The 27728-nt window shown below is 40.4% G+C and overlaps 3 protein-coding genes across 8 annotated transcripts; 2 read left to right on the top strand and 1 right to left on the bottom strand.

The window, feature by feature from the left end:
- LOC116310535 (selenoprotein P) lies at positions 1–3567 on the bottom strand. Its single transcript, XM_031727376.2, has 5 exons — positions 3414–3567; positions 2606–2835; positions 2134–2346; positions 1896–2013; positions 1–1772 (listed from the first exon to the last, which is right to left on the bottom strand). Exons 2-5 carry the CDS (start codon positions 2806–2808, stop codon positions 1083–1085), a joined length of 1224 nt encoding a protein of 407 aa, XP_031583236.1. The 5' UTR covers positions 2809–2835; positions 3414–3567; the 3' UTR covers positions 1–1082.
- Positions 3568–8933: 5366 nt separating this feature from the next.
- On the top strand, positions 8934–15869 carry znf131 (zinc finger protein 131). 2 transcript variants are annotated; one of them, XM_031727375.2, is made up of 9 exons: positions 8934–9065; positions 11275–11428; positions 11518–11619; positions 12565–12709; positions 12813–12921; positions 13007–13198; positions 13314–13692; positions 13844–13974; positions 14892–15869. In XM_031727375.2, the coding sequence occupies exons 2-9, from the start codon at positions 11293–11295 to the stop codon at positions 15414–15416; spliced, it is 1719 nt and encodes a 572-aa protein (XP_031583235.1). In that variant the 5' UTR covers positions 8934–9065; positions 11275–11292; the 3' UTR covers positions 15417–15869. The 2 variants fall into 2 exon arrangements, with proteins under 2 accessions (XP_031583235.1, XP_031583233.1); XM_031727373.2 differs by lacking the exon at positions 8934–9065 and adding an exon at positions 9184–9298.
- Positions 15870–16539: 670 nt separating this feature from the next.
- Positions 16540–27260, top strand: nim1ka (NIM1 serine/threonine protein kinase a). 5 transcript variants are annotated; one of them, XM_039620266.1, is made up of 9 exons: positions 16540–16889; positions 21431–21528; positions 21773–21934; positions 22205–22264; positions 22943–23257; positions 23373–23485; positions 24687–24808; positions 24933–25079; positions 25652–27260. In XM_039620266.1, exons 5-9 carry the CDS (start codon positions 22944–22946, stop codon positions 26408–26410), a joined length of 1455 nt encoding a protein of 484 aa, XP_039476200.1. In that variant the 5' UTR covers positions 16540–16889; positions 21431–21528; positions 21773–21934; positions 22205–22264; position 22943; the 3' UTR covers positions 26411–27260. The 5 variants fall into 5 exon arrangements, with proteins under 5 accessions (XP_039476200.1, XP_031583232.1, XP_031583230.1 ...); XM_031727372.2 differs by having other exon boundaries at positions 16540–16934; XM_031727370.2 differs by lacking the exon at positions 21773–21934.
- The last annotated feature ends 468 nt before the right edge of the window (positions 27261–27728 follow it).

The following is a 27728-nucleotide window of genomic DNA, read 5'->3' as shown; positions in this document are numbered from 1 at the left end:
TAGAAGAGTAATTGAGCCATCTTTATTCAACTCTCATTTTTCACCTTGCATACAATTCCAATACAGTTCTCTGTCCGATCTTCAGGTTTTCAGGGTGACTGATGTCTTCCCACTGAAACCATCACTAAGAACAGAGCGTATTCAAACAGTCATTCATTGCTTTACTCTCGTTTTTCCTTGCTGTCTTCCTGAACTTCAAAAAAAGAAAAAAGCCTTGTAGCAATGTGTGAACTTTGAAGGCTAAATACCAAATTTGGTAAAAAGAAAAGTGAAAGAATAAATTGAACTGTTAGTACTCAAAATTTAAAGATTTTCTCTTATAGAAAAAGTCACACCTGAGATATGTTAAAGCTTGTGCACAAAACATCTGCTAGTTACTGCTGTTATATATGTACTTAAGAAGGATAATCGATAGAATGCCCCATAAAAAAAACATGATTGGTCTATAGTTTTTAGATTTAAATTTAAATGTCTTTTGGGGGTTTTCCTCAGTAATGGATCAGTGCTGTTGGGCTTCCCTAATAAAAAGGTAAATTCAACCTTAAGACATATTTTTATCTAATTCATAAACTGTGATGCTCTTGTCTACTATTCCTTCTAAATTACGTTTATTTTTATTTGCAGTTTTTTGTGTCATTTCTACTTCTGAACTTTGAAAGCTTTGAAGCGTTTATCATGTTTTGAACAACCCTCTCCTTTCTCTCCAGCCTGACATCATACAGACGCCACTAGATCATAGTTTCTGCATCTGGTTTCATAAAGGATGGAAAAAACATAATGGTGGGGGTAATTTGAAAACATGACAATCACATACGCTCCTGAGAAAGGAGGAGGGCAACCCACTGACAGATACATTGAGATAGTTAAAACTGTGATATTCTTTAAATCATATTCAAATTACTTCGATGATAAGCTAACAATAGCTGCTGGACTCTAATTTAACCCATTGCTCTACTGTCAGGAATGCCCACCCTCCTCTCTCAGGGTAATACTTGTTGGTAAAAAGAGCATTTGGCCCCGGTGTTGCTGACTGGTTTTAATATGAAGCTGATATCAGTATCAGCTTACAGCTGCTCTCATCCTCAGCTAACAACACCTGGGGGTCAGGCTCACTGGGCTGGCTGAGGCTCCTGTCAGGCAGCGTGAGGCAAGCGTCACTGTCAGGTTTCCCTAACGTCATTGACTGCATCGCCTATCAGCCCGTGTCACCGTCAGGAGGTTGGTAACGCCTCATCACAGTGTCAGAGACCGACTGGCTGCTCACTCCCTGCCTCGCCAAACAGCCTGCGTCAGTGTCAGCATCAGCTGCTCTTAATTTCATTGTCAGAGCCTGTCAGACCCTGTCAGTTGTACTTTAACTTTCACCTATTCTTCCTAGATAATCAAGGCCTTTCAATGACTGCATGAGCCTCCTGTGCCACCTGGTGATTGTGCACTTCCTGGGGAATCTGGCCTAAATCAAAATGATGCTGGGTCTGAGGCATGTCCCCTTCTTGGAAATGCCCATTTGGTCTAACACCATGCTGTGTCTGGTCGGCACCATCGTGATTTCTATGATGATGGCCATTGTTGTGATCACTGCCATGGCCATGAGGATGAACATCCTGATTATCCCCATGGTGGCCGTGACCGTGACCATGGTGATGACCATGACCATGGTGATGACCATGACCATGACCATGGTGATGATCATGTCTGGTGTCGTCCTGTTCAGCTGGGACATCAGGCTGGACACCTGCATTATCTTTGCACTCCTCTGGGATCTCAGCACTCTGAAATTACAAGCAGAGATGACATAAATTACACTTTGTGTCTCGCCTCTGCTTAAACAATTATTATATGATGATCATATTGCCTCACTTAAAAAACAACTCTCTGTTAGATTTGATCTATACCTCATGTGTGCAGTCTCCACATAGGCGTTTGCAGTAGGTGTCTTTGATTGCCTTCTCAATATGGCCCTCTCCAATGATGGAGTATGGAAGTGAAATACGGTGGGTTAGACGGCCACACCTGTTTGGAAAGGGACAGAAAAGCATTGTGAGATTAGGCCTATGGAGGCGAGCTATATTGTCCAAAATTACAATGTTCCATTGATTTAAATGTAACTGAATTTTCTGCTTCATGTCAAACCTGTCATAAATGAAAAAGTCGTCTTTCTCTCCAGCCAGTGTCTGCCAAACATCAGGCTGATGCCCGTCCTGCTTGTAGAGTATGATGTTCTTGGAAAGTTTGGCCTCCAGCAAAGGGTGCAGATGTCGTGATTGCTCCCCCTGGTGGTTAACGACCATGTAGACCACATTCTTAAGACCTTGACGTTCCAGCTTCTGCTGCAGGCCATCTAGTCTGCTCAGAGGAAGAGCATTGGGAAATCAGTATCAAATTAATATGTCAAAGTAAAATGTCTAGTGTCTACGAATATGAATAGCATGATTTCTTTGACAGTTTTAACAAATTTAAAAACCCCTTATAATATCTCAGTTACCAGTCTCTTGTGCTTTGCCACAGAAAAGTTCAGGGCTGATCCACTGTCATGTCACTTTTTGTGTTATAAATAATGAAAAGTGTGAAACTATACAACTATTGTCATATGACGGGCACATACCTGGAAGCCTGCACCAAGCAGAACAGTCAGCTGGCCTGTAAAAGGGCCACCACCGTCACTCGACCTACTGACCCCTTCATAGGCTCCACGTCTCCTATCCTCCAGTCTGAAGGTAGCTGACAGCGGGGCCCTCCCCCCTCACTCTCTGCCCCACCCCCATGGAGCAGGCAGAGAGTGAGGAGCAGACTGAGGCCTGCCCACATCTCTGTGGCGCCTCCTTACTGCCCCAACTTTAGTTTCAGAGAGGAACAGGGTAGAAAGAACAGAAAGGAACAGAAAGAAATTTATGAAACTCAGCAGAAAAACGTAGCCTATTAGTACAAAAGGTCAGAGAAGGTGTTCAATTTTTACATTCCTCATATCCTACTAGGAATCTTTCTGGACTTGATATAGGATATATATCAAAAACTGTGCAATTAGTAAGAGTGAGCAGAGCACTTATATGAAGTTTTCACTGGTGTTGCAACACAAATTTTAGTCCAGTGATGCAGTAAATACAAATAGTAATATAAAAATATAACTTAAGAGGATTTGTGACTGAATATTATATTAAAAAAATATGTTCTACAATATACACATGCATGACAAGCAGAAAAGTTCAAGCAAAAAATTAGTTGTAGTTCATGCAGAGAGAACCTGCGCACTCATCAAAAAAATTCTATATTGCGAAATACCCCGACATCTGGTTTCTAATGGGGTTTTTTTTTTATTTGTTTTTTAACAGTTTACTTATTGCAGCAGTTAAACATTGTCTTATGGGTGTTTACTTTATGTAAGTCAACAGAATAAAATAAATGTTGTTACTTACCCTTTGGTTAAAAAGTTTCCTACCGTCTGTTCAGCTCTGCGTGGCTGCAACTCTGAACAAAAACAAGCCTCCTCCTCCTCTGTTCCCTCCTTATATAGCCTCTCTCTTGTTTTTCTATCAGGAAGGAGGACAAAGTTCAGTCACAGCAGTATGCTGATCATGACACTTTTATCAAGTTAAAGAGTCACTGTGCATGAAATCTGCTTGCTGACAGGACACAGATGTTTATAATGGCACATGTACAGTTTCCAAAGAGCAGTCTGTCCTTAACAGGACCTTAAGGAATGTGTGAGGACAAAAAGTTTTGCTTATCTTATGTAAGCGCTGGAAATAGTGTGTGCATTTGACTTGGAAATCAAAGCTGTTGATTTGTTAATATGCAACATATCATATATAGGTATATTATGAGGCCAATAATATGGAAGAAGATTGTGCAATTCTCTTTCTTACTTTCTGCAGAACACACAGGGCGGGACCCTGGCGGGTGTCCAGCATGCTTCTGCAAAGTCACAGAAAAACATGTAGGGAAGGCCCATGCATATATGCATATCTGGCACAACTGAGGAATGTTGCGGCTTAATGGATAAGCATGATAAGATAAACAAAGCTTCATGAGTAATGAGTCGTACAGAAATTTTGAGATCAAGCAAATTATACTCAAGTTCTTATATGCTTCCACTGAAAGAGGAATTTAAATCACTCAAACAACAAAGAGGAAAATGCTAAAGTGCAGAAAACCAGTAAGGCTAAGAACGGCAAAAAAATACTTTGAAAGTTCATTAGGTAACCTTGTTAGGGGCCATATTGAAGTAAGCAAGCAATCCAAAGTTTGATTATATAAAAGCTGTAAACAGACTCAAAGTACAAATACTCTTAGAGTGTTATCTTTCTGCAGATGTAGGCCATGTAATTGAGAAAGCGCAAAGTCCAGTTTGATTTTAACCAGGTAAGCAAATATCGGTGAGTTTGGGGTTCATCAAGGAATTGAAAAGCCTTAGCAGACATGGTGATGTAAATATACGGTGATATCTGGAACTGACTGTGTTTTCGCACTGTTCCAAAGCCCTTCATGTCTCTACAAGTTCAGCCTTCCATATTCCCATATTGATATATTTGATACAAAACAGATGACAGATAGAGCAACAAAGTTTCTGCTGATTCAAAGAGTCTGTGCCAGGAACACAATGGCCAAATACTGTAGCAATATCTGTTGTGGTTTTACCTCGGGGGATGACAGAGGATTATGCTAATGATAAGAAGTAAGGAAAAACACCAGCAGTTATGCACACTGCAGCACATAAGTAAAAGCACAAGTGATACTGTGGAGTTGATAGGAAGTTATGCTGTTGCAGTCACAAACACTGAGTCTGATCCAATGATTTAGGTGTACTGTTGTCTACAATCAAGAGATGCCTGCATTATTTATTACTGTAGCTGCATTTCTCTATGAGTGTATTATGCATATATGGTTGTAATTAATAATATCTTATTTTGTTCGTTGCCTGGTCAAGCAAAGTTGGTTGCCTGTCCAGTTCAATATGGTCTGTTGCCAAACCTGTCCCAGCAGCTTAAGCCTATTGCAGCATAATGGATTGTTAACAGTCACCTCACCCGGCCCTCCCTGGGAGTTGATTCCACAGGAGAAGGGCCTGATAGCTGAAGGCTCTGCCTCCCAAATCTAGGAACCAAAAGTATGCATGCAGTCTGACAGTGAAGTGCTTCATTGGAATTTTTTAGATAAGATGGAGTCTGCTTGTTCAAGATTTAGTATGTGATTAATTTTAAATTGAATTTTGAATTTAACAGAGAGCCAGTGAAGAGAAGCTAATAAGGAAGAAATGTGCTTTTAATTTCTAGTCCCCGTCGATACTCTAACTGCAGTGTTCTGGATCAACTGAAAGTTTTTTTTAGGGAACTTAGATCAGCCTGATAATAAGAAAGTACACTAGTCCAGCCTACAAAATGCATGAACTGGTTTTCAGCATTACTCTGAGGCAAAATGTTTCTAATTTTGGAGATACTGTATGAAAGACTATTAAAATATTTGTTTAATGTTCACACTGAATACATATCATGATCAAAACTGACCCCCATGTTTCTCACAGTGATACTGGAGACCAGAGTAATACCATCCAGAGTAAGTATCAGTTTAGACACCATGTTTCAAAGATTTTTATGGCTGAGCAGAGTTATCTCAGCTTGTCTCAAATTGGAAGTAGGATATCTAGCACTGTGTTATTTGACTTTGTGGATAAACAAAGCTGGGTATCATCTGCATAGCAATAGAATTGTCTTCAGTGTGTTCTAAAATTGCCTATAAGGCAATCATGTTTACTGTAAAAAACACTTGATTCAGAAAAGAACCCTGTGGAAACATGGCAAACTTCGCTGTGTCAAGTCCCCCTGCTTACATGAACAAATTGGAGTCTATCAGATAGATTTGATTCTCGATTTTCGCCAGTGCAGTTCATTTCTTTTAATACCAATGATATCTTCGGATCTCTGCAGTAAATGATCAACAGTATCGAATGCTACACCGAGGTCTGACAGTTCAAGTACAGAGATGAGTCCACAGTCAGAGGCCATAAGAAGATCACTGATAACCTTCATTGGTACTGTTTCTGTCTTATGATAGATTCTGACCTCTGACTGAAGGTCTTTAAAGGAATATCATCTGATCAGTGCATTGAGGTGGTGTCGTAACTTCATTGTAGCAATCAGCTCACACAAAAGAACATGACCTGACTGACCTGCCAAGTTATTGATTTACAGAGGCCCGAAAGAGTGCCCAAGGGCGAGCGTCTGGTGGCCGGGCCTTAGTCCATTGTGCCCAGCTGTACACAGCCCGAAAAAAAAAAGTACATGGCCCTATCCTCCTGCAGGCCCACCAGCAGCAAGAGGTGCCATAGGGGTCAGTTGCAATGTGTGTTGGGTGGTGCCAAGAGTGGAGGTCGTGGCGGAACGATCCCTGGCTACCAAGACTGGTAATTGGAAAATGGAATGTCACCTCTCTGGTGCTGCCTGTACGTTGGGGTTTCTCCTGGTGGACAAGAGGGTTTGTTCCCTGCACCTTTGGGTCAGGGAACTGTTCCTAAATGTCGTCTGCGCTTATGCACAAATGAGACTTCAGAGTACCCAACCTTCTTGGAATCCCAGAGCAGGGGCTTGAGGGTTCTCTATCTGTTGTCCTACTGGGAAAATTCAGCATTGTGGGCAACGACAGTGAGACCTGGAGGGGCGTGATTGGCTGGAATGGCATAGCAGATCTGAACCCGAGTGATGTGTTGTTGTTGGACTTCTGTCCAAATCAAAATTTGTCCATAACGAACACCATGTTCGAACATTAGGGTGGATGTGGCCCCAGGACACCCTAGGCTGCATGTCGATCATCGATTTTGTAATCGTATCACCAGTTCGACACTCGGGTAAAGAAAGGGGCACAGTTGTCAACTGACCACCACCACCTGGTGGTCAGTTGGATTACGTGGACAGACCTGGCACACATAAAAGTGTTAAGGTTGGCTGTGTGGCAGGCAGGCAAGGAGGAGTGGTGGACCCAAAATGCAGGACTCAAGGGATGAACTCAAAATACTCAGCTTTATTTGCTGGCATGGGAAAACGAGCATACAAAGCAAAGCAAACTAAACTAAACTGGGAAACAACAAACTCACGGGAAACAGGGAGATCCACACAGCATGAGGGACGACACAACACTGACTCAAAGAAACACAGGGTTTAAGTACACTGGGAAGTAATCAGGAAATGGGAGACAGGAGGGAAACACAGCTGGGGCAAATCAGGGCTAACGAGACAAGGGAAGCAAAGCCAGATACACTAACATGAAACACGGACTTTCAAAGTAAAACAGGAAACATAACACAGAGACGCAAACTTAACAAGGGGATACAGCCGACAGGGGAGATAGAGCAACTATAGAACACAGAGACATAAACCATAAGACAGAACTCTAAGAAACCCAAAGACTAGAAATGATAAATAATATAATAAACTCAAAAGCCCTGGGTCAACGACCCAGGCATCCTAACAAAAAGTATAGTAAGGGTGCACTGGGAACGCCTGGCAGAAGACGATTTTCAACGCACACCTACAGTAGAGCTTCAACAGCATTCCAGGCTTGGAGACTGGCTGAAGCAAATACTCTAGCGTGGAAGGAGTTCGGAGAGGTCATGGAAAAAGACTTTCAGTCTGCCTCGAAGAGATTCTGGCAAACCACCAGGCGACTCAGGAGGGGAAAGCGGTGCCCTACCTGCACTGTGTATGGTGTGGGTGGAGCACTGCTGACTTCGACTGAGAACATTATCGGGCGGTAGAAGGAATACTTCGAAGACCTCCTTAATCCCACTGGCCCTCTCATCTAAGGACGAGGGGGATGACTCGTCTGTCTCCGGGGGTGAGGTAACTGAGGCAGTTAAATAATTCCTTGGTTATGCACCCTTGGGGTGGATGAGATTCGCCCTGAGTTCTTGAAGGCTCTGAATGTTGTAGGGCTGTCTTGGTTGACACACCTCTGCAATGTTGCATGGAGATCAGGGGCAGTACCTCTTGATTGGCATACCGGGATAGGTGTTCCCATCTTTAAGAAGGGGCACCATAGGGTTTGTTTCAACTATAGGGGGATCACACTCCTCCTCAGCCTCCCTGGGAAAGTCTATGCCAGGGTGCTGGAAAGAGAGTCCGTTCATTACTTGAACCTGGGATAGGACATCCCAGGGCATCATGGTTTAGTTTAACTTCCTTCTGAGTGATTATGTTAGTTATGCACAGCTGTGTCCTCACCTGTTACATCTCCCTTCAATATCTTGTGTGTATATACTGTCTCAGTATTCTTTTGTGTTTTGTTGTCTCCTGTGTTCTCCTATCCTGTAAATGTTTTGGACTTTTTGTCTTCCTGTGAGTTTCAGAATTAAAACTGGATTTGTGCCCACAAACTGCCAGTTACACTGCCAACATGTGACATGTGCTGTGAGACTACCAAGCTAAAAGTGTAGTAAGTTTTATTTTAGAGCAAAGTAAACCTGGTGCACCCTTCTCCTCAATTTAACAGAGCTTCCGGTTTCAGCTGGAATTTTTTAAGATAATCAACTCAACTCATGTTAATCATCAAGCGCACTAATCCCCCTTATGCAGTAGGATGAACTTAACTTTGATCTTCCAGGCCACTTCCTGGTGAAAGGTGCCATTTGGCCATTTTCCTGTTTTCATACTTTTATTGTCATTTGTCATACACCAAGAAAAAATAGGTACACGTTAATACATGCGTTTAATACAAAATGAAAGTAAACTATGAAAGTGAGACTTCAGTTGAATTAAGTTTTTTTCTCCCAAAATTAAGAATGTGGATATGTTGACTAAATTAAAATAAAGGAACTTCAGTGACAAGAGAATACAGTTTTTAAATTGTTGTTTGTTTGGTAGTCACTATTTCCCACAGCCAGGTAAATGTTTGTCTTTTTCTACTGTCACCAAGCAACGCTCCCCGGCGTCCTTGATTTCGCAAGGGTTTCTGGGAATCCGAGGCCTGAAGCTTGAACGACCGCCCTTTTTGGAGCAACGAGAGTAGGACATCGATACATGCGTCGAAGGAAATATTATCGCTGAATAACTTTCTAAAGCAGCATAACCAAACTTCAGGTATGTATGCCGATGGCTTGCAACGTGTATTTCGACCCTCTATGGTTACAATTAGAATATCTGTCAGGGAAAAGTGTATTTTAATGCGCGGTTTGATGACGTAATGTTGATTGTCAAACGCGAAATGGCGAGCGTGCTAAGAGGCCCGTTACCTGCAACACTGGGGAGCTGTACCATGTTTATTTTCGTCATGTTACAGTACCGAAAGGGTTGTGGCGATGTGTCTATTCCTGGTAAGCGGGGTTGTGGTGAGACGCGTCCGTCGAGTGTGTGAAATGGCTTATTTTGTGTCTCGGTTTGGGGGGAAGGGTTGTGTGTTGGCTAGTTAAGCTAACACGGAGCTGAGCTAACATGTGCCAGAAAAGGATTTGAAGTACACCAAACCTTTCAGTGGTATTATTTAATCTTCGGTAGTAATGAAATGTTTATGATTTGTCGTTCAGGTCTCCCTTTTTTTAAGGCACCGCCCTGCAATTCTAAACATGCCCCCTTAATGGGAAAACTTTTGACGTTTAAATTATTTTGTACTACATTAAAGGACGTATCAAATTGTGTAAATCGCTGACTACAAATCAAAGAAACAAAAATGAGTGTAACTTGAGAAAGTGGGAAATATCGTGTAGTGCCAATGCTCTACAGCGTTACAAAGGGCAGCAACTTTCTTTCTGTCAACGAAGGTTTTAATAACACTGTTGTTTACTGAATTAATCAACTAATCATTTCCTGCTTTTAAATGCTCTGCTAGGCCATAACTACGCGTGCCTTCAGTTCCTGCTCGTCTCTTTGTGGGTGTATATCTCTTCGGAATTGTCAGTATCTAAAAAGCATGCACTGTTGAGCTGAGCCCAGAGAAGTTTCACTGTGGTTCCAGGAATGACGCCACCGGCATTTGGTTGAATATGAGCAGGGTATAGAGCCCTGTACACTTTAGAATTCATCCTGCTGCTCTGCATGATCAATAATCACCAGTGAGGATATGGTCTGTTGCAGCTTATGAGCTGTTTGCCTGTTTTTGACTTTGCCTGGCATAGTCTAAATAACGAATTGTTGTAAACCCACAGGTTTTTCCATTTATGAAGGCTCTTGATTGTAGACAATAGTGCACCTCAATCCTCAAGTACTGATTTTATTAGATGTTGGGGAAAAAAAATTTCACTATAGCAGGAAATTGTAGTCCTCTACTTTCGTGGGTGCTTTTTTGGGTGCTTTTGTAGCTGAGCTGGCTCTTTTCAAGAATTTTCCAGATTGTTGGTGTGGCCAATTCTAAAATTTCTTGTACCTCTCTGATAGGTTTGTTTTGATTTTTCAGCCTAATCAGCACCTTCACTAGTATAAATGTTTTTGTGGACCTCATCTTGAGTGTTCCTGCGAAAAGCCACTAAGTTGACTTCAAATCTTTTGTCTGCGTAATTTGTTATGGAAGCACAAGGCAACACGCCATGGCCATGAAACTGCTTCTCAGTTGTGTGGTTACTTTTGAGCCCACGAAAATGGCAAACTATATTTTAAAAAACTTGTTTTAAAGACTAAATGACCTTCTAAACATTTATTGCACTTCAATCCATACTTTAATGTTTCATTTAAAATATAATTTGGTTGTGTGCAGAGGCAAAATTGAATCGTTGTCCAAATACTTCTGGACCTGACTGAATGGCTGTTTGGAGAGCAATGTAAACAGTTGAGTTGGAGCTCACCCTGCTGGACAAACTGTGTGTTGACACCATTTCTAAAATAAGCCAAACATCTTCATGTGCATTGTATTCAGCCAAAAAACCAAAACTTAAAAACACACTAAAAAAAAGAAGAAGAAGAAGGAAAAGAAAACACAACACAATAAATTTTCATATTGACACATCAAATGAGATGATTGGCCAATACCAGTCAGTAACAATCTGAACAAACAAACAAACTGGTGAACTTACTGCTTTACTACAAAAGTCTTTTCCTTTTTTTTTGCTTTGGATTTAGTGCCAGCTGCATTGGTCCCAAAATATATTCTTTGTCTATGCTAGTGCATAAACAGCGAACAATCGTTTTTATATAATAGTAGCGAAACACAGGTGTTACTAATAACATTAAGAACCTTCAGTAAATGCCATTATGTAATTAATAATATTTAAATAATGCTGCGAGAAAGATATGTGTGGTAAAATTGTAACAAGGAGCAAGGTTGATCATGTTGTATATATATCTTCCTCTCTTCCTACAGAAGACAGATCAGGGAATAATGGCAGCGGAGGTGGAGGTGGAAGTGGAGGCCAGTGTGGGCAGCGAATACCCAGCACATTACAAAGTCATGATGGACAAACTTAACGAACAGCGACAGCTGGATCAGTTTACAGATATTACCTTGATTGTGGATGGTAAACAGGCATTTGGTGTAAGTAATCTTTATAAGTTTAAGGTTAAATTCTGAGGCAACACTAATTTCCATCTTTCATGTCTTTTCCAGGACACCAGTTCAGAGCCCATAAAGCAGTGCTGGCAGCATGCAGTCAGTTTTTCCACAAGTTTTTTCAGGATTTTACCCAAGAGCCACTGGTGGAGATAGAAGGTATGTAGTGTGTTAGTTATACTCACGAAACTCGATTGTGTCATAACAGGAAGAATATGTCCAGAGAGACTGTTCCACCTACAGATGAATTTCGCTGTCAATATTAATACAGTAGCTTAGAGCAAATGTGGTTTTACGAACCCGAATGATGATTTTAGCACAACTTTTACTAAAGCTTTTTTCCCACTCCTTCTTCCAAATAAGTACTCTTGATCATAGCTTGAGCCATTGTGGATATTGAGATTGGTGAGAAGATTGCTGTTTGAGAACTTAACAAATTGTATAATAGTGTTGAGCTTGATGTCAGGTTTTTTTTTTTTTTTTTTTTTTTTTTTTTATTCATGACTTAGATGCCTTCTGAGAGGACTTATTGCAGTTTATGGTTTAGCTCTCTGGTGGCCAAACTTTATAGTGGTAACACGTGGAAACATTATTTAAGAATTGCTTTGCATATTGGCTGTAATATATCCTGAATATAGGTTATACTGGTTGGTGTTTGACGGCTGATTTATCAGTCTGTCTTATTGCTTGCTTTAACTCTGCTTGCTTGCTTTACAGTTTTTAGTTAGTTTTTTTTTGTTTGTTTGTTTGTTTTTTTAATAGTTTGACCATCACACTCCCACCTCTTGGTAGTAAAACTATGTAGAATATTTTTCTAAGTGATAGGAACGAATTAAAGTACGTCATTGACTATGAAAAATGCAGACATTCAAAAATTAAATTGGTGTCAGAAAGAGATTTGGCATTATATTTAATGTAATTTTTCCAAGTTTGTTGTATTTTTTTAATTGCAATTTATTATTAGTATATCAGAACGGCTTGCAATATTAGTTTCTGAGCTACAGACTTGGTGTCTTCCAAGCTGGGACTTTGCTGATAGACAGATATTTTCCTACATACGATCAGCTTTTACTCACCACTGCTTTTACTGTCATATTTTAACAGGTGTGAGCAACACTGCCTTTCGTCAGCTGATGGAGTTCACATACACGGCCACACTAGCTGTAGCTGGTGAAGAAGAGGCATATGATGTCTGGAAAGCAGCTGAGTACTTACAGATGCAGGAAGCCATCAAAGCGCTCAACAATAAGTGAGAACTCATCGCTTTTGGTGCTTTAGAATTTACCAGATTTCACTTTTAAAAAAAAATAGAATAAATAAACATTTGACCTCTTAATGATCCTCTCTTGTAGAATGAATGAAAGCTCTTCATTGACAGCAAGGAGCAAAGGAAAAAAGAGGAAAATTGCTGAGACATCCAATGTGATTACAGAAACCCTACCCTCAGTGGAAGGGGAGCAGGTCAGCATGCTTGCAGTGCACTTTTAGAGCCAGCTTGATGTCCTATATTTAGTTGTTAAGACTGAATATTTTCCCTGTTCTGCAGGTGCAGATTGAAGTTATAGGTGAAGGGCCCATTGAGGTGGAGGAGTCGGGGCTGGAGGAGGTGGTTGACGCAGCAAAGAATGCTCAAGCGGCATCAGATGATTCTGCTTTGGCTCTTCTTGCTGACATAACTAGCAAATACCAGCAAGGGCAACCAACAATACAGGTGATCAAGAAAGGAGGAATAGAAGAGGTATAAAAGCTGAATTGCACATTTTTCTGGTTTCTACTGTTTAATAAACTGATACGCATGAAATAATTAACTCAAAGGTTTTGGGGTTTTTTTTTCTTTCTGTGTTTTTGCTTAGCATGAGGTTGTGTATCATGAGGAAACTGTGACTGCCTCCAAGGTGCTGGAGAATGTCGAGATTGTTGAGGTCCAGATTTCTCAAGCAGACAACATGTTCCGTTGCAACAAGTGTGACCGCAGCTTCAAGCTGTACTACCATCTTAAACAGCACTTGAAAACACACCTGGGCTCGCTGGAGAAGCCCCACATGTGTAACCACTGTGGTAAAGCTTACACACGAGAGGGTGCCTTGAAGCAGCACATCAGCACATTTCACTTTGATGCCGAGGAACTGTCTCGAAACCAGAAACCCCAAAAGAAAGTGCATGTTTGTGAATATTGCAAGAAGCACTTTGACCACTTCGGACACTTTAAGGAGCACTTGCGAAAGCACACAGGTGAAAAATTCACACTGTTTGAACTCACTTTGTTTATAATGAAAAGTACAAAGGCCTGGCAGCTAAACATAAGTTATCATAGTTGTCCAATAGATCTGTTTTTTGTGTTTCTGACATTGAGACACGTCTGTCTTTTTGTGCCCATTTTTAGGCGAAAAACCGTATGAGTGTCCAGATTGTCATGAGCGATTTGCACGGAATAGCACACTGAAGTGCCATATGGCAGCCTGTCAGAATGGGGCGGGAGCCAAGAAGGGACGGAAGAAACTATATGAATGCCAGGTACAGTTTGTCCTCAATCAGGGCCATCAAGTTCTCACTGAAGGGATTTGGAAAGTTGTTCAATGGGGCAGCACTGAGACTCGTGTCAGTTTTCAAAATAAAAGTCCAAGTACATACTAAATGTTCCACTTTTGGGGTGAAAAAAGGATGACCCAACTGTTTTGGGTCATCACAGACATGCACCCTTTATATCTGCACTGTCAAAGGAATCATTGGAGCTCCTTTGTATCTGTTTATAAGCTACATGAGTTTGTGCATTAGCATGTTGAACATGGTGGGCATGACAAGACATCGTATTTTGTCAAATAATGTCTTTCAAGTCTGAACTATCAAAATACATGTACATGAGAACAAACAGGAATGTGGGACAGGAAAAACTTTTATGGATATTTGGAAAATACGGCTCAGGTGAAGAGGGGTAGTTATTTTTTTTTATAAATTTGAGAATTTATCAGTTATTTTTTTAGTATAAATCTGGAGTCAGTCATTCAGAACTCGTTCCCACATCAAAGGGAACCAGTAAAGTTGCTTTGGAGTCTGACTAGGATACCTCCTGGGTGCGGTGTTCTAGGCATGCCCTAGCAAGAAGATCCTCCAGGACAGATGCAGGACATGCTGGAGAAATTTGTTTTTTAGCTGGTCTGGGAATTGCTCGGGGTTTGCCCATATCACCCGGAGAAGGTGGCAGGAGAGAGGTAGGTGTGGGCTTCTCTGTTTAGGCTGCTGTCCTTGCAGCCCTGGCCCTGGATAAGCATGAGAGAATTAATGGATGGATGGAGTTTATATATATATATATATATTAGTGACGGTGTCACCTTGGATTGCAAGTTGTTGTATTGTAATTTGCTGTATCACTTTACTCCCTATATTACTGTGCTATGATCATGACCTCTTCTTTTGCGCTCCACCTTCTTCAGGTCTGCAGTAGTGTGTTCAACAGCTGGGACCAGTTCAAAGACCACCTTGTGAGCCACACCGGAGTCAAGCCCAACCACTGCACCATATGTGACATGTGGTTCACCCAGCCGAAAGAACTGAAGGCACACCTCAAAGAGGTCCATTCCATCGAGGATAAGTTAAACGACGAACTGGTCATTACTGACTCTGCTGCAACCGCTGCTCTCACCATAGCAGCACAGAACATAGAGGGAGCCGAAACTGTCCTGTTGGAAGACGGCATTCAGGTTGAACACGTCACAGTGGAGCCTGTAGATGTGATGGAGATGGAAGAGACTGCCACGGTTGTAATGGAGGATGGAGGAGTGGCGGAGATGTGTGAGGAGGACATGGAAAGATTAAAACAGGCTGGAGTGCAGATCCAGGTTGTACACGTGACCACAACTGAAGTTGACGGGCAGCAGGTCGTGAACTCTCAGGTGGAAGTACAGATGGAGGGAGAGATGGTGAATGTTGAGGAAGCAGAACATGCAGCGGTTGTATGAGAATGTGAAAAGGAGTCTTTAATGAACTGCTGGACACTCTTAGTCCCTAACAGCTTTATTCTCCTGCAATGGACATTTTATTTTTGGTACACATCTCTGCATGTGAGAAACCGCATGTCACCTCAGTACGTCCTGATGTCTGTTACGTTGAATGTCAGTTCCCACCGCCTTCACTGCTATGGACAGAGTTATCATTGTCTTGCTGTAGGTGCTGTTTGCCATCGTATGCCATATTCTCGATGTCGGCAGTCCTTCATCAATTCATTTTTATGTGTTTTTCTTCAAATGTTTTGTTTTTTGAACTTGGGTCACTTTCTATGATAAATTGACACAGATGTTGCTACAGCTCATATGTTGCAGATTCCTCTTGTTAATCATGATGTTTATTTTATTAACTTTTGGTGGTTTGTAGGGGGAAAATCAGCTATGAAATAAAACTGGTTTCAAGAGTGGGCTAGTTCTGCATCTTTATACTTAGATCTTGAAGATTAAAAAATTAACATTGTTTAAAAAAAACAAAACAAAATTAGGAATGCATTTCAATTAGTGCAATTTCAAAGAGGTCAGTAATCCACACTAGGTCTATGGTGCATACATGCATATTGCCTTATATACACCCATTAGCAGGTAAACACAGCTGCTCCTTTATCCAATCAGATTTGTCCACCAAGACAAACCCAATAAGTAAATAAAAAGCATTTAAATAAAAAAATAATGGAGTTGCATATCTGCTGGATGTGATTGTGCTAGAAAGTTTAGCCTTTTATTTTTTATTTTTTTTTTATCATGGATACATACCTGTACCATATATATTGTTTTTTGTTTTGTGTTTTTTTACTTGTACCTTTTGCACAGGTTATCCACATAGAGCACAATAAAGATGTTGGTAAGTATTTGTTTTAAGCAAAAAAAGTTATCAAGTGAAGGCTCCAAAATGTCAAATGATTAGTTTATTTTAATTAAGCATTCGTTTTGAAATGAACGACAGGTAGTGTGTCCAGAAGGCAAATATATATATAATGTGTGTGTGGGTATCAGTGGACATGACAAACGTTTTCATTGTCTCCTGCACAAACTAAAGAATTTTCTATTTTTGTTTATATTTAAATCTACATGTTTAAATTTCTGTTTGCGTGTTCATTAATCTGGACAGCCCACGTAGGTCTCCTGACCCTGCCTTGAACCCCTGCTGCGTTAATAGCCTGTCCAGCGAGCACGGGGCGTGACGCGCAGGTTAGGTTACCTGTTGTGTCTCGCCGCATGCCCGGGACAGCTCCTGAGGTACTGAGCTGAAGTGGTCCTAATTCTCGGCTCTTATTGGTTACGAGATAGACGGCGGACTCCTAGAGACGCCGTTGATTCGTCGGTTCACCCGCTCGTTCAGCGGATTTCCTTCACAACAGAGAGAAAGCTGCAGCAGAGCCGGTGAGCTCAATGTCACCGGGTACCGGAGAGGATGGATTTGGGAGGAAGGTCGGTATACATTGTCGGCACGGGCCCATGAAGATGCTCACCCAAGTAAGACTTGATAGCATATCCGTTCCTTTTTTTTTGCGCTAGTCTTATGATCAGAAGCCTCGGGTAAATGAGAACTGGCCTGCTGCTTGTAGATATCGCTATCATTGAACGTAAATACTCAGCTGTTTAAGATGTTTCCTCGATAAATGGGTGTTGTTTGAAAACATTGCCACCAAAAATGCATTTTCTAAGATCTACATTGAAACCTCAGTTCATATACCCGCTGGCGACCCAGCAGGGCTTTATCTGGTTGGCTAGAGCCCCTACAGTGGACCCAGATTTTACTGCACTGGACTTTAATATCTTTTCGCTTTAATTATCTCGTGTTCTACTTTTTTTTTCTTTAATTCTGTCATGTATGCATATGCATTTAAAATTAAAGTCACCAACCCCGCTTGTAGCTGCACACGCACATTTATGCATATAACCTACAAAATGCAACACTTGGAGATCCAACTAAACTCTGTTCAACTTCTCATACCGCTTTTGACCGGGCTCGATTACATCAGGCTAGGAATGAAAGAAGTCTGGCTCTAACACCTGTTGGTTTTTACCAGTGTGTTATGACGAATGCCAGTCATTTTCCCCAAATTCACATTTTACCTCATCATCTTCCTCTGTGGTAAAGGCTTGGGAGCAGTGCTTTGCTTCCTTATAGCCTGCTCTACTGGTTTTCCTGCATTAATAATTTAAAATCTTCCCGCTGTTATAAGGAAATGATATGAAATGACACCACAAGGAAAATAAATAAGTAATACTTTTTGACTTTTTGGTTTGCCCCAAGGAGCAAATACCTGCAAGATGTGAAAAGTTAAGCAAGAAATCTGTACTGCATTATGCAGTGTTTTGCACACTTAAACCTGAAGCTGATCATTTTTCTGTCTTATAAAGGCAAAAGGGGAAAAAATAGCCTTCTTGAGTTAATTTTATCTCCACTTGAAGCAAAGAAAAATTGTTCTTAAATTATATTCCTTTTCATGCTCATTCAGTCAGTGAACATGAAACATTGTGCTTCATGTGTCTTTCTTTGATGCACGCCTCTTTGATGTGCTGACAGTGAATAACATGCAAACTCAGACAGCTCTTTAAAGCCGGAAATCATAAATGACCGAATAGAATTTAGATTTGAAGCACCAGATGCAGGATTTATGTTGTTTGCAGCATTGTCCTGTTATTGTGCTCCCCTCTAATGCTGTCATGGTGACTTTGGTTAAGGCCTCAGAGATATAGCCCTCTGTTGCTCACCAAGATGTACTTGAATCTGCACAGTACTGTGTGCTCTGTATTGCCAAGCTTAGGGAGTAGTAGCTCAGGTGAGTCATGCTGCATAACAAGAAAAAAGAAAAACAAAATTTTTAGCATTTAATCATAAGAGCAGAAAAGTATATGCAGAAACCAATTAAGCAGCGTCTTTGCAAAGCAACTTTGTCCAAGTTATTTCCTTGTAATAAGTTGCTGTGCATCCTTTGAAGCCTCTGCCACTGTGCTTTGGACTGTGTGTATAAATGTGTGTCCGGGGAAAGGGATTTAGAGGTCACTCTGGGTTTTTTTTTTTCTTTTCTTTTTTTTTAAAATTGTGAAATATTTGCCCCATAGATTCCAGAGAGGCCTGCTTCTCTGTTCCTAGGGCCCATGGTCCTCATTGTTGAAGCTCTTTCACTGTTGAGCTTTTCACTCTTGTCAGCTGTGCGCCTCTGTTAACACACTGGGGAGCTTTGTGTGGGGTGAGCTCGCTGTCTGCACATGTGTATGCTTTCACGTGCATGTGCCTGTCTGAGGAAAGAGTGTGTTAATGTGTGTGTGTGTGTGTGTGTGTGTGTGTGTGTGTGTGTGTGTGTGTGCACTGAATGAGAGAAAATGAGATACAAGCGCGGCTGAACTGAGTGAATGGAAAGCAAAGTGAGGGTTATTTTCAGAGAGGAGGAACTCTTTTACATACAGCAGCTCTGTACCCTTCTTAAGTAAAGACACAAACAGGCATTTTTGCAATAGGAACCATAACAGATGGAAAGAGCAAGTAAATCTTGATCCACAGCTGCTGTGGATGGACTCTTGTGTTTTCCATTGTTGGAGCGTCTGAAGAGGCTGCTGATGCTAGCAGAGTGATCAGCAGCCGGCAGACCCTACTTCTTCCCTTTAGGGATCTTGAGACAAGTGACTGGCTGTCTGGTGAGTAAAGAAGGACTCACACTTGGCAGAGCTGATTGTGTTTGCTTATGAACGGCCAGCTGTTTGCAGTCTCATACACTTGCATACATTTCTGGTATTTGTTTTTTTACATTTAGTGCTTCAAACATTTGAGGATTGCATTCAGTAATAAGTCGTAGCATTAACTGTATCAGGAATGCAACTAATTTAGAATTTCAAATATTTAGCATTACTTCCTCAAACAACTCAATAAGGAAAATACTCATAACACCTTAGGTCTGTTAGTTTTTCTCACTATCAGTAACTTTCTTTGTTACATGGCCAAAATATCATTTTTTTCATTGCAATATTTAATTTTTCAACAACTTTTTGCAGCAACAGTATCTCAGTGCAATCTTAGTGGAATCTCAGTGCATTCACCACTGTGAACGGTTTATGAATTTTTGCATGCAGTTTGTTCACGGATCCGCTGTTGTGCACGTGTTGGTGTGTTTATGTCTTTCAGTCTGCTCATATACGCAATTAGCAAGGGTACTCGCAGGCTCAGTGCAACTGTAAATATGACACTGTGTACTCTCTTCCTTGAGGAGATCCAGTTAATGCCTAATCCTCAACCCTACACAAACACGTTTGGTCAGTGTTCATCACTAAGCAACCTGCTAGATGTGTTATACAGTGGAAGCCGAGGACAAAGCAATCTCAGTAAATACCCATTTATGGACCTTTTCTGAAGATACTCTAAACTCAGTTGCTATCAGTAGAGCCAGTGTAGTTTACCAGTTGTTTTACTCAATATGGACAATGTTTTCCTTACTGTTAGAGCACGTTTGAGACTATTATAGTATTTGTAATGTTAAGGAATGGAAATACATGTCTGTATTTGCATATATTCAGACAGATTAATCAATCATTCAGGAATATGCTTAAAGAAAATGTCTGGAAAAAAACTGGTAATAATGGTGATTGAGGTACCAAAACTTTCCATGCTCTCCTTTATTTTTAACCAGTTTATCTCATGCATGGCTGTCCTTTAGTGTTTTTATTCACTCACATAAAAGGCATGTATTCGGCACATGTTGCTTTGTGCTATAAAGCGGGGGACTCTCCTCCCTTAGCAAGTCCTTTTAGGCTGCCTGAGATCAATGCGCAGATATTCATGGTTCCATGGCAGGAAGGTTTTTGAAAGCTGGAAGACTCTAGGCCTCACAAAAGAGAACCGCTTTGATTCTCTGGCGAGCCTTCAACACAGATTCATTCATTTTAATATATGGCCAGTTGATGGAGAGCGTTTGAAAGCTCCATGTTACACTAACCGTTTCTGTTCTTGCTTTACGTACGACTTATTACTACTTGTTATTTGTTATGCCAGCACAAATGTTTTCTTTGGGCACAATTTAATTAGTTTATAGTTTATTAGTTTGTTCAGATGCACCAAGCCCATCGGGCCCTAGTGCTGATTTACATCTTTAACAATGGACTACAAGGATTTTGTTTAAAAGAAACAAAAACAGTGAAACAGTTGTAAATTGGGGATTTACCTGGATAATGTGTGTGACCCAAGTTTGTTTAAGACTGAATCCAAGTATTATGCCCATGGTTGCTGTAACAAAAGAACATGAACACTCAATTCATTCATGTTTTCATTCATCAATTATTGTTGGTTAATTGATTGTTATATTATTGTTATTTATTGTTAATAGCCAATGTGTTAAAAGAAGGGAGATTTAAAGTTTGGATAATTTATACATCGTGTACGGTACACAGTCATATTTTTTGATGTAATTCCATTAAGGAGTCAGGCTGCTAAATTATGCACCTGTGCTGGTTAAGTATCAAGATTGCATTCTTTCACTCTGAAAAGAATTTTGTTCAGCGTTCCAGTTTGCTTCGAAATGATACATGGTTAAATATAACATGGTATCTAAGACAAAACCATTATTTGGACTCAGTTTGGTGAAATCAAGGTTGATTTACAGCGCAGTTCTGAAACTACTTCAGATTTGCTGCAATAAATATTCACCAAATTCTTTCATTAAGTTGTCTTATTTGCCAGATTAATCACTGTAGAACAGACATTTTATTTAACTTGCACCTTGCCAATCGGATTCGCCTTTTATTTTCCATCTCACGGGACATTGTTAGACGTGTGTTCCCAGAGCAGTACACAGTTATCACCTAATTACACTCTTTTGCACTCGCACACCTCACATCAAACACAAACAGCAGGAGGTGTGACATACTGCAATGAAATGATCAAGGTTGGTCATGCAGGTATTTCAGGTTGTGAGTGTCTTCTTCGGCACAGAGAGTAATGAGGATCTCAGATTTGTTTATTCTGGCTCTCCTAGCAACCCCAGCCTGCAGCACATTTGGAGCATGAGTCAAGCAGCAGATGAAGTAGGAGCTTCTGCGCACATTAACAAGCTCTCAAGAAGATACTGCGCAGGTACATTTGTGTTAGCCTTTTTAAACAAACTTAAGATGGAATCTGGAATAAATGTGTTTTTCTGGAGACGCTTGATCCATATAGAGACTAGAATACTGTATGGATGTTCTTAGGTAGGTAAACCAACATCAACCAAAAAAAAAGGCACCTGGAAAGTAAAAGAGGCTTTCATGAGCTTTGATATAGACAGAAAACATAACATAGAAGACGTTTACTTTTATGTCTCTCTTTTCCTTCATTTCAGGTAACCACTCCATGGCTGCACCCTGACACTATCATCTGTTCATCCCCTCTGCCCAAGCCTCCCCCCTCTTATCCAGCTCCTCCTCACCCTGTGGCCTATTTATACCCTGGAGACTCAAAGCAGTCTATTAAAGCCCACGGACCTGTTCAGAAAAAGCCACCAGTGAGCTTAAATTCACCGTTTATCTTGTCTCCGTGCTCGTCACCTTTTCCTGAACATCCATAAGTGAGGGAAAACTAAAACATCAGCAAATGCTTTAACCTTCAGATTACAAGGTGCAAGGACAGTTTAAGCTGCAGCAGATTTTTGGAAATTCTGGATGAAGCATGAGCTTGGACCCACTGAGTTTCTCTCATTTAGCTAAAATACTGAAAAGCAGTTTTCCATGCTATACCATGCTTTTTGACTCACTTGTCTATGTGACTTTGGTAGATTTCGACAAGAACACTAAAGGAATTACCTTCTAAATGGAAAAGGATCACACATTCAAAGGTAAGTCAAGGCTTCTGTCATATGCAAATTTGCTTTATCAGTTTTCATATCGAATCCATCGAAGTACAGCAAAACCAGGATAAGTAAGTAAGTAAAACTTTATTTATATAGCACCTTTCAAGATAAAAATCACAAAGTGCTTCACAGAAGCTAAAACCTAAAAATAAAAATCAACCAAAAGCAAGTTTAAAAAGATGAGTTTTTAGCTGTTTTTTAAAAGCGAGGATAGTGGGCTGTATGCTTAAATTCAAAATTGATACGTTCTTGCATATGTTTTGCGTTCTCATTTCACGTCAGGCAGATTATGTCTGCACAAATATTATTGCTGTTGTGTACATACTGTAAAAGTGTGGACCAAAACAGTCTCACAGCAAAGTTCACATTTATTGTTAATCTGCTAATGAAAATAGAGCACATATTGAAGTGTGCATCACATTTGTGATATTTTACATGTATTTTTAGTTTTAGGAATAGAGACACAAACATTATAGTTATCATAATAGTTTTAATCTGCATTTAAAAATTACTTTGAAGGAGATTCTGTTAAGAAAAACGCGGTATTTAAACTGCATTGAGAAATAATTTTTTTAAAAACGACTTTTTTACATATTGTGTATCCAGTCTTGCATCAAGTCCTGGTATGAACTAAGGCCAGACCACCTTGTATGTCACCTGCAGGATGACTGCAGTCTACCCCTCTGAGAGTAGCCCAGAAGGGGCTGAAGCTGGGGCTCAGACAGCAGGCTCTAAGGGGTCAGGAGCAGGTGGAACCACCGGGACCAGCTCAGTAACTGGGGTCAAGAGCTTGGATTCTCATGGAGACTCGGTCCGAGGTTCCATTGGAAGCACAGTCGCTTCTACTAGTAGCAGCCAAAGGAACGCCCGCTGGAGCCGGCAGGACAGCTCTGACATAAATACGGATGATGAGGGAGCCACCGTCCGCCGCCTCACTCCCCTGGAAAGGCTGAACCTGGATATGTGCCAGGATGAAAGGTATGGTGATTGTAAGTTACTTGTTATATTTTTCATTGTTTTTTTTTTGTTGTTTTTTTACTTGCTAAATTGTGAAAATTGGTGTTAAATGCTTTATTATCTAAACTGGTGGCAGGTTGGTCCGTGAGCTCACAGTGGGCAGAAGAATCGGCTTCTACAAAATTCACGGAGAGCTCGGGTGTGGAAATTTCTCCCATGTTAAGCTGGGAATTCATGCTCTTACCAAAGGTAAACGCCACTGTGAAACGAATGACTTGTAGCAATATTTACAGACATCTGCACAGCGTCACATAAAAACATCGCCTAAACACATTGGAATAAAAAAAACGAGAGGCATAAGCTTCCTTTTATAACGGTGGCTTCTTATTAGACTTAAGTGATAAGTTGGCTGATAACATGTTTCCTTCAATGGGCTGCAACACTACCAAGTGTGTGCTTATAGCAATTTACTAACACGGCGATTTGTGCCTGGTCAGGGGGCTGATTCAGCCACAAAGAGACAGACTGTCTGCTGCCCTTGAACAGATGGATTGATTAGAGATCTCCAGTTTCCTTAGCGACGGCTAAAATTGCTGCACGCCTCATCAAAGGCTACAACGACAGAGGAAAATTAGTGTAGCTTTGTTTGTCTGTGTGTGTGTGCGTGCGTGTGTGCATGCATGTGTTTTGTTTTGTTTTTTTACCATTTAAGGTTTGTGCGTTTTTACTCTGTGGCTGGCTCTGGTTCTGTGTGTGTGTGTGTGTGTGTGTGTGTGTGTGTGTATGTGTGCGTGTGCGCAATGTTTAGGTCAGTGGTGTCATTTAGTCAAAACACAAAATGAGCTGCAGTGCATTTTAAATGCTCCTATTGAAAGCTATGTCACAGCTGAAAGAGAGTCTAATACCAGCCTTAATAATGCATACTGTAGCACAATTAGATATCTCAACACCATTTTGCCACATAAGAACTTTTCTGTATTCAGTTACCTGAGGTCTACTTTATGCATCTCTATGAATCATTTAACGGAACACAGCCAAGATATCAGTTTTTCAAATTCAGAGTGAATTTGATCATTGTAAAACTGCATTTAGTTAATGTAGCACTCTACACCATCCTTGGTGTGAGCCTACATATCTACTGAGACTTGGAGTAATTTATGACTGTCTAAGAAAATAAATTAAATTAACCCCTGGAAGAATATAATCATGAAAATTTAGTTCAGGGTCAGCAAACCTTTCATCTCAGTTATCCAGACCAGAGTGTTGTTTGAACTGCTAAGTGGAACCAGGCCTACATTGTCTATCATCAGTCTACAAAAGATTTATGTAACAACTAATTTAAAATTTATTAGAAAAGTGATTAAAAATTCTGCCTCTTTTTTTCCCCCTGTGTCGAGATGTATTATGTGTACAGCAATCAGTGAGCAAATGTCTCCTTTTGCATCACTAGACAAAGTGGCCATAAAGATCTTAGATAAGACCAAGTTGGATCAGAAGACCCAGCGGCTGCTGTCCAGGGAGATCTCTAGCATGGAAAAACTGCACCATCCCAACATCATACGCCTCTATGAGGTATTTTGGACTTTCAAGTGTCTTTCTAATCCCATTGTGCTTTTTTGATCATTAAATCTATTTGATATCAAGTACTTTTCTGCTAATGTATTCTAACATATGTACTTACACTATATGTGTTTAGGTGGTGGAGACTTTGTCACGTTTGCACCTAGTGATGGAGTATGCAGGAGGAGGGGAGCTCTACACCAAGATTACTACAGAAGGAAAGCTTTCTGACACTGACAGCAAGTTTGTCTTTGCTCAGATTCTTTCTGCTGTTAAACACATGGTCAGTGCATTTATGTTTATATTAAAATAGTCTGATAAAGTAAAATACAGAGAAAATCTTGATAGTCATATAACTTTGACATTCACAAGGAGGATGACATCTGCCTGTTCTCTGCTGCTACAGTGACCTGAATAAGCCAGTGTGTTCATCTAATCCTCTAACCTATTAAATCTCATATGACAATTTCTGTCATTGCTGAATGTTTGCACAATAGCTGTACAATGATTCATTACCTGTAACCAGCACTTTCACTCTTTTCATGTACACCACATGTAGATTTTAGTCATTCATTCTCTCTCCATCTGAGGGTTGTCAAAGAATAAAAATAGATGAAAAAAATATTGCATTGTAATATTTCACTAGAACATTTAATACGTGGAAGAGCAGTTCACATGCTGACGGTGGCAAAAGTACAGACTTTCTTTACTTAAGTAGAAGTACAGATAACAATGAACACTCAGTCCTTCCTATACAGTTAGAATTATGATTCTCAATTAATACGATCAGGGATTTTAACCAGTGAATGAATGTATGATATTTGCATTATTAATTTTCTTCTTGTTCTCCCACAGCATGAAAATAACATCATCCACCGTGACCTGAAGGCAGAAAATGTCTTCTACACCAACGGCTCTTGCGTGAAGGTGGGGGACTTTGGATTCAGCACACTGAGCCGCCGCGATGAGACACTCAACACATTCTGTGGCTCTCCGCCGTATGCTGCGCCTGAACTCTTTAGGGATGAGCATTATGTTGGCATCTATGTAGACATCTGGGCCCTGGGGGTGATGTTGTTTTTTATGGTGACAGGCACAATGCCATTCAGGGCGGACACTGTGGCCAAACTAAAGCGGTGCATCATGGATGGGGCCTACGTCATTCCCTCTTGGGTGCCAGATGCATGCCAGAGGCTAATCAGGGGAATCCTCCAACCCATACCAACTGACCGCTGTACAGTGGAGCAGATGATGGGCTGCGAGTGGTTGCTCCCTGTGGACCTCCCGCACGCCATGGAACCCTTTAAACTGGACCCATCCTACCTGGCAGAGAGTGATCCATCAGATCTCACGGAGGAAGAGATGGAGATAAAGTCTTCGCTGGAGGCACTGGGAATCACCTCGGAACACATCCTGAACAACCAGGGCAAAGACTGCAGGAGCTCCATCACTGGTGTCTATCGGATTCTGCTACACCGTTTTCACAAGAGACGGGTTGTCGAAAGCATTCCTGTGGTCAAACAGGCAGTCAGACCCACAGCAACAAGTAAAAAGGAACGACTAAAAGTGTACCGCAGTTTACGGCAGACATCTAAACTCTGTGCAATTCTGTGACAAAATTCTTTGCTCCGGAAATTTGATTAAGTTATGGACTTGGATGCATGGATTTTATTACAAATAAAAAATTAAAACAAGAATATTTTCAGTCCAGTAGTATAAATTGAAATTATGGTGTATAACCCCACTCAAGTCCTGAAATTGGTCTTTTCTTATGTCTCTGTAGCTATGTTGCTGCTGTCATTGTCTGTTTTTTCTTGCAGGGACAGGAAATCTCAAGAAATTTGAAATGTTCTGAAATCTCATTTATCCAAGTCAACATAGCAATGATTAGATGGCATGCAGAACTTATTATTTGGGTCATGCAGGCCATATATTTCTAATTCACACTTGGCCTACACTTAGTTGTGTTGTAACAACAAGCCCTATGAGAATCAGTGTAGCTTATTTTTATGAAGAGACATAAATCCACCATATTTTGTTGAAAAAGTGGCGAAACATGCAGTATCTACACGAAATGTGTTTATGTCTTAAATGTTTAATTGCACTTCTCCTTGATGCCTTAGTTTTTTTTCATCTGTTTATGAAATCAGACAGCCTGGTTTCATTGTACTCCTTAATGCTTGTGATGAGATAGTAAGTAGAGATTTTACATCTTATATAATACGTCTCTATGAGATGTCCCTGCTCTTAGACTGGCTGACCTCGGTATTTTCCCTGTGGCCTGAAAAAATCCACTAGATGACATTAAGCTATGATGACCAACTAACAGTTAGTAGTTCACATGGCAAAATAAAATTTCAGTTTGGAGTGAAACAATTCTGGTAAGAGTTTGAATCTTTTTGTCTTTTTATGATTCCATGTCCATGCAAATGTGCTGAATGAAATAAATTTAAAACTAAAAATGCTGCTACGTCTTTTTGATGTTATAATTATTTCATGCTTATGGCTGCTTTTGTGTGTGCATGTGTGTGTGTATGTTTTATAGCTGTAAATCCAAACAGACAAAATACACAGTGAATTCATATCATTATAGAATAAGTTGTATTGTTGGTTAATTAATTTTTATTTAATTTAGGAATATATCTTTTTACTCTTTTATCTTTTTACTTTTTTACACCTATTTATTATTTATTATTATTTTTAATACATTTGGCGAAATTAATTTTCATTGTATTTGTATTTATTTTTAACACTGAATTTTACATATACCAGATTTATTTATTTACAGATTATTTATTTATTTATTTTTCTATATGATAATTCCTGGTATATTTATAACATGATCCGTACATTTGCTTAAAGAAAGCAGTGCAATTATCTCGTACCGGAGATACATTAACTCTATTTCCCAGAAACACCAAAGAAGACCACG

Source organism: Oreochromis aureus, linkage group 12 (assembly GCF_013358895.1).
Source record: "Oreochromis aureus strain Israel breed Guangdong linkage group 12, ZZ_aureus, whole genome shotgun sequence".
Lineage (NCBI taxonomy): Eukaryota > Metazoa > Chordata > Actinopteri > Cichliformes > Cichlidae > Oreochromis > Oreochromis aureus.
This window is presented reverse-complemented; position numbering and strand designations above follow the sequence as displayed.

Bases quoted from the DNA above. Each gene is read 5' to 3' on its own strand.
- nim1ka (XM_031727370.2), top strand. From the start codon at position 22,944: ATGACTGCAGTCTACCCCTCTGAGAGTAGCCCAGAAGGGGCTGAAGCT. The intron at 23,486-24,686 runs GTAAACGCCACT...TTGCATCACTAG, and splicing joins AATTCATGCTCTTACCAAAG to ACAAAGTGGCCATAAAGATC. The intron at 24,809-24,932 runs GTATTTTGGACT...ATATGTGTTTAG, and splicing joins ACATCATACGCCTCTATGAG to GTGGTGGAGACTTTGTCACG.
- znf131 (XM_031727373.2), top strand. The intron at 11,429-11,517 runs GTAAACAGGCAT...TGTCTTTTCCAG, and splicing joins TATTACCTTGATTGTGGATG to GACACCAGTTCAGAGCCCAT. The intron at 13,199-13,313 runs GTATAAAAGCTG...GTTTTTGCTTAG, and splicing joins AGAAAGGAGGAATAGAAGAG to CATGAGGTTGTGTATCATGA.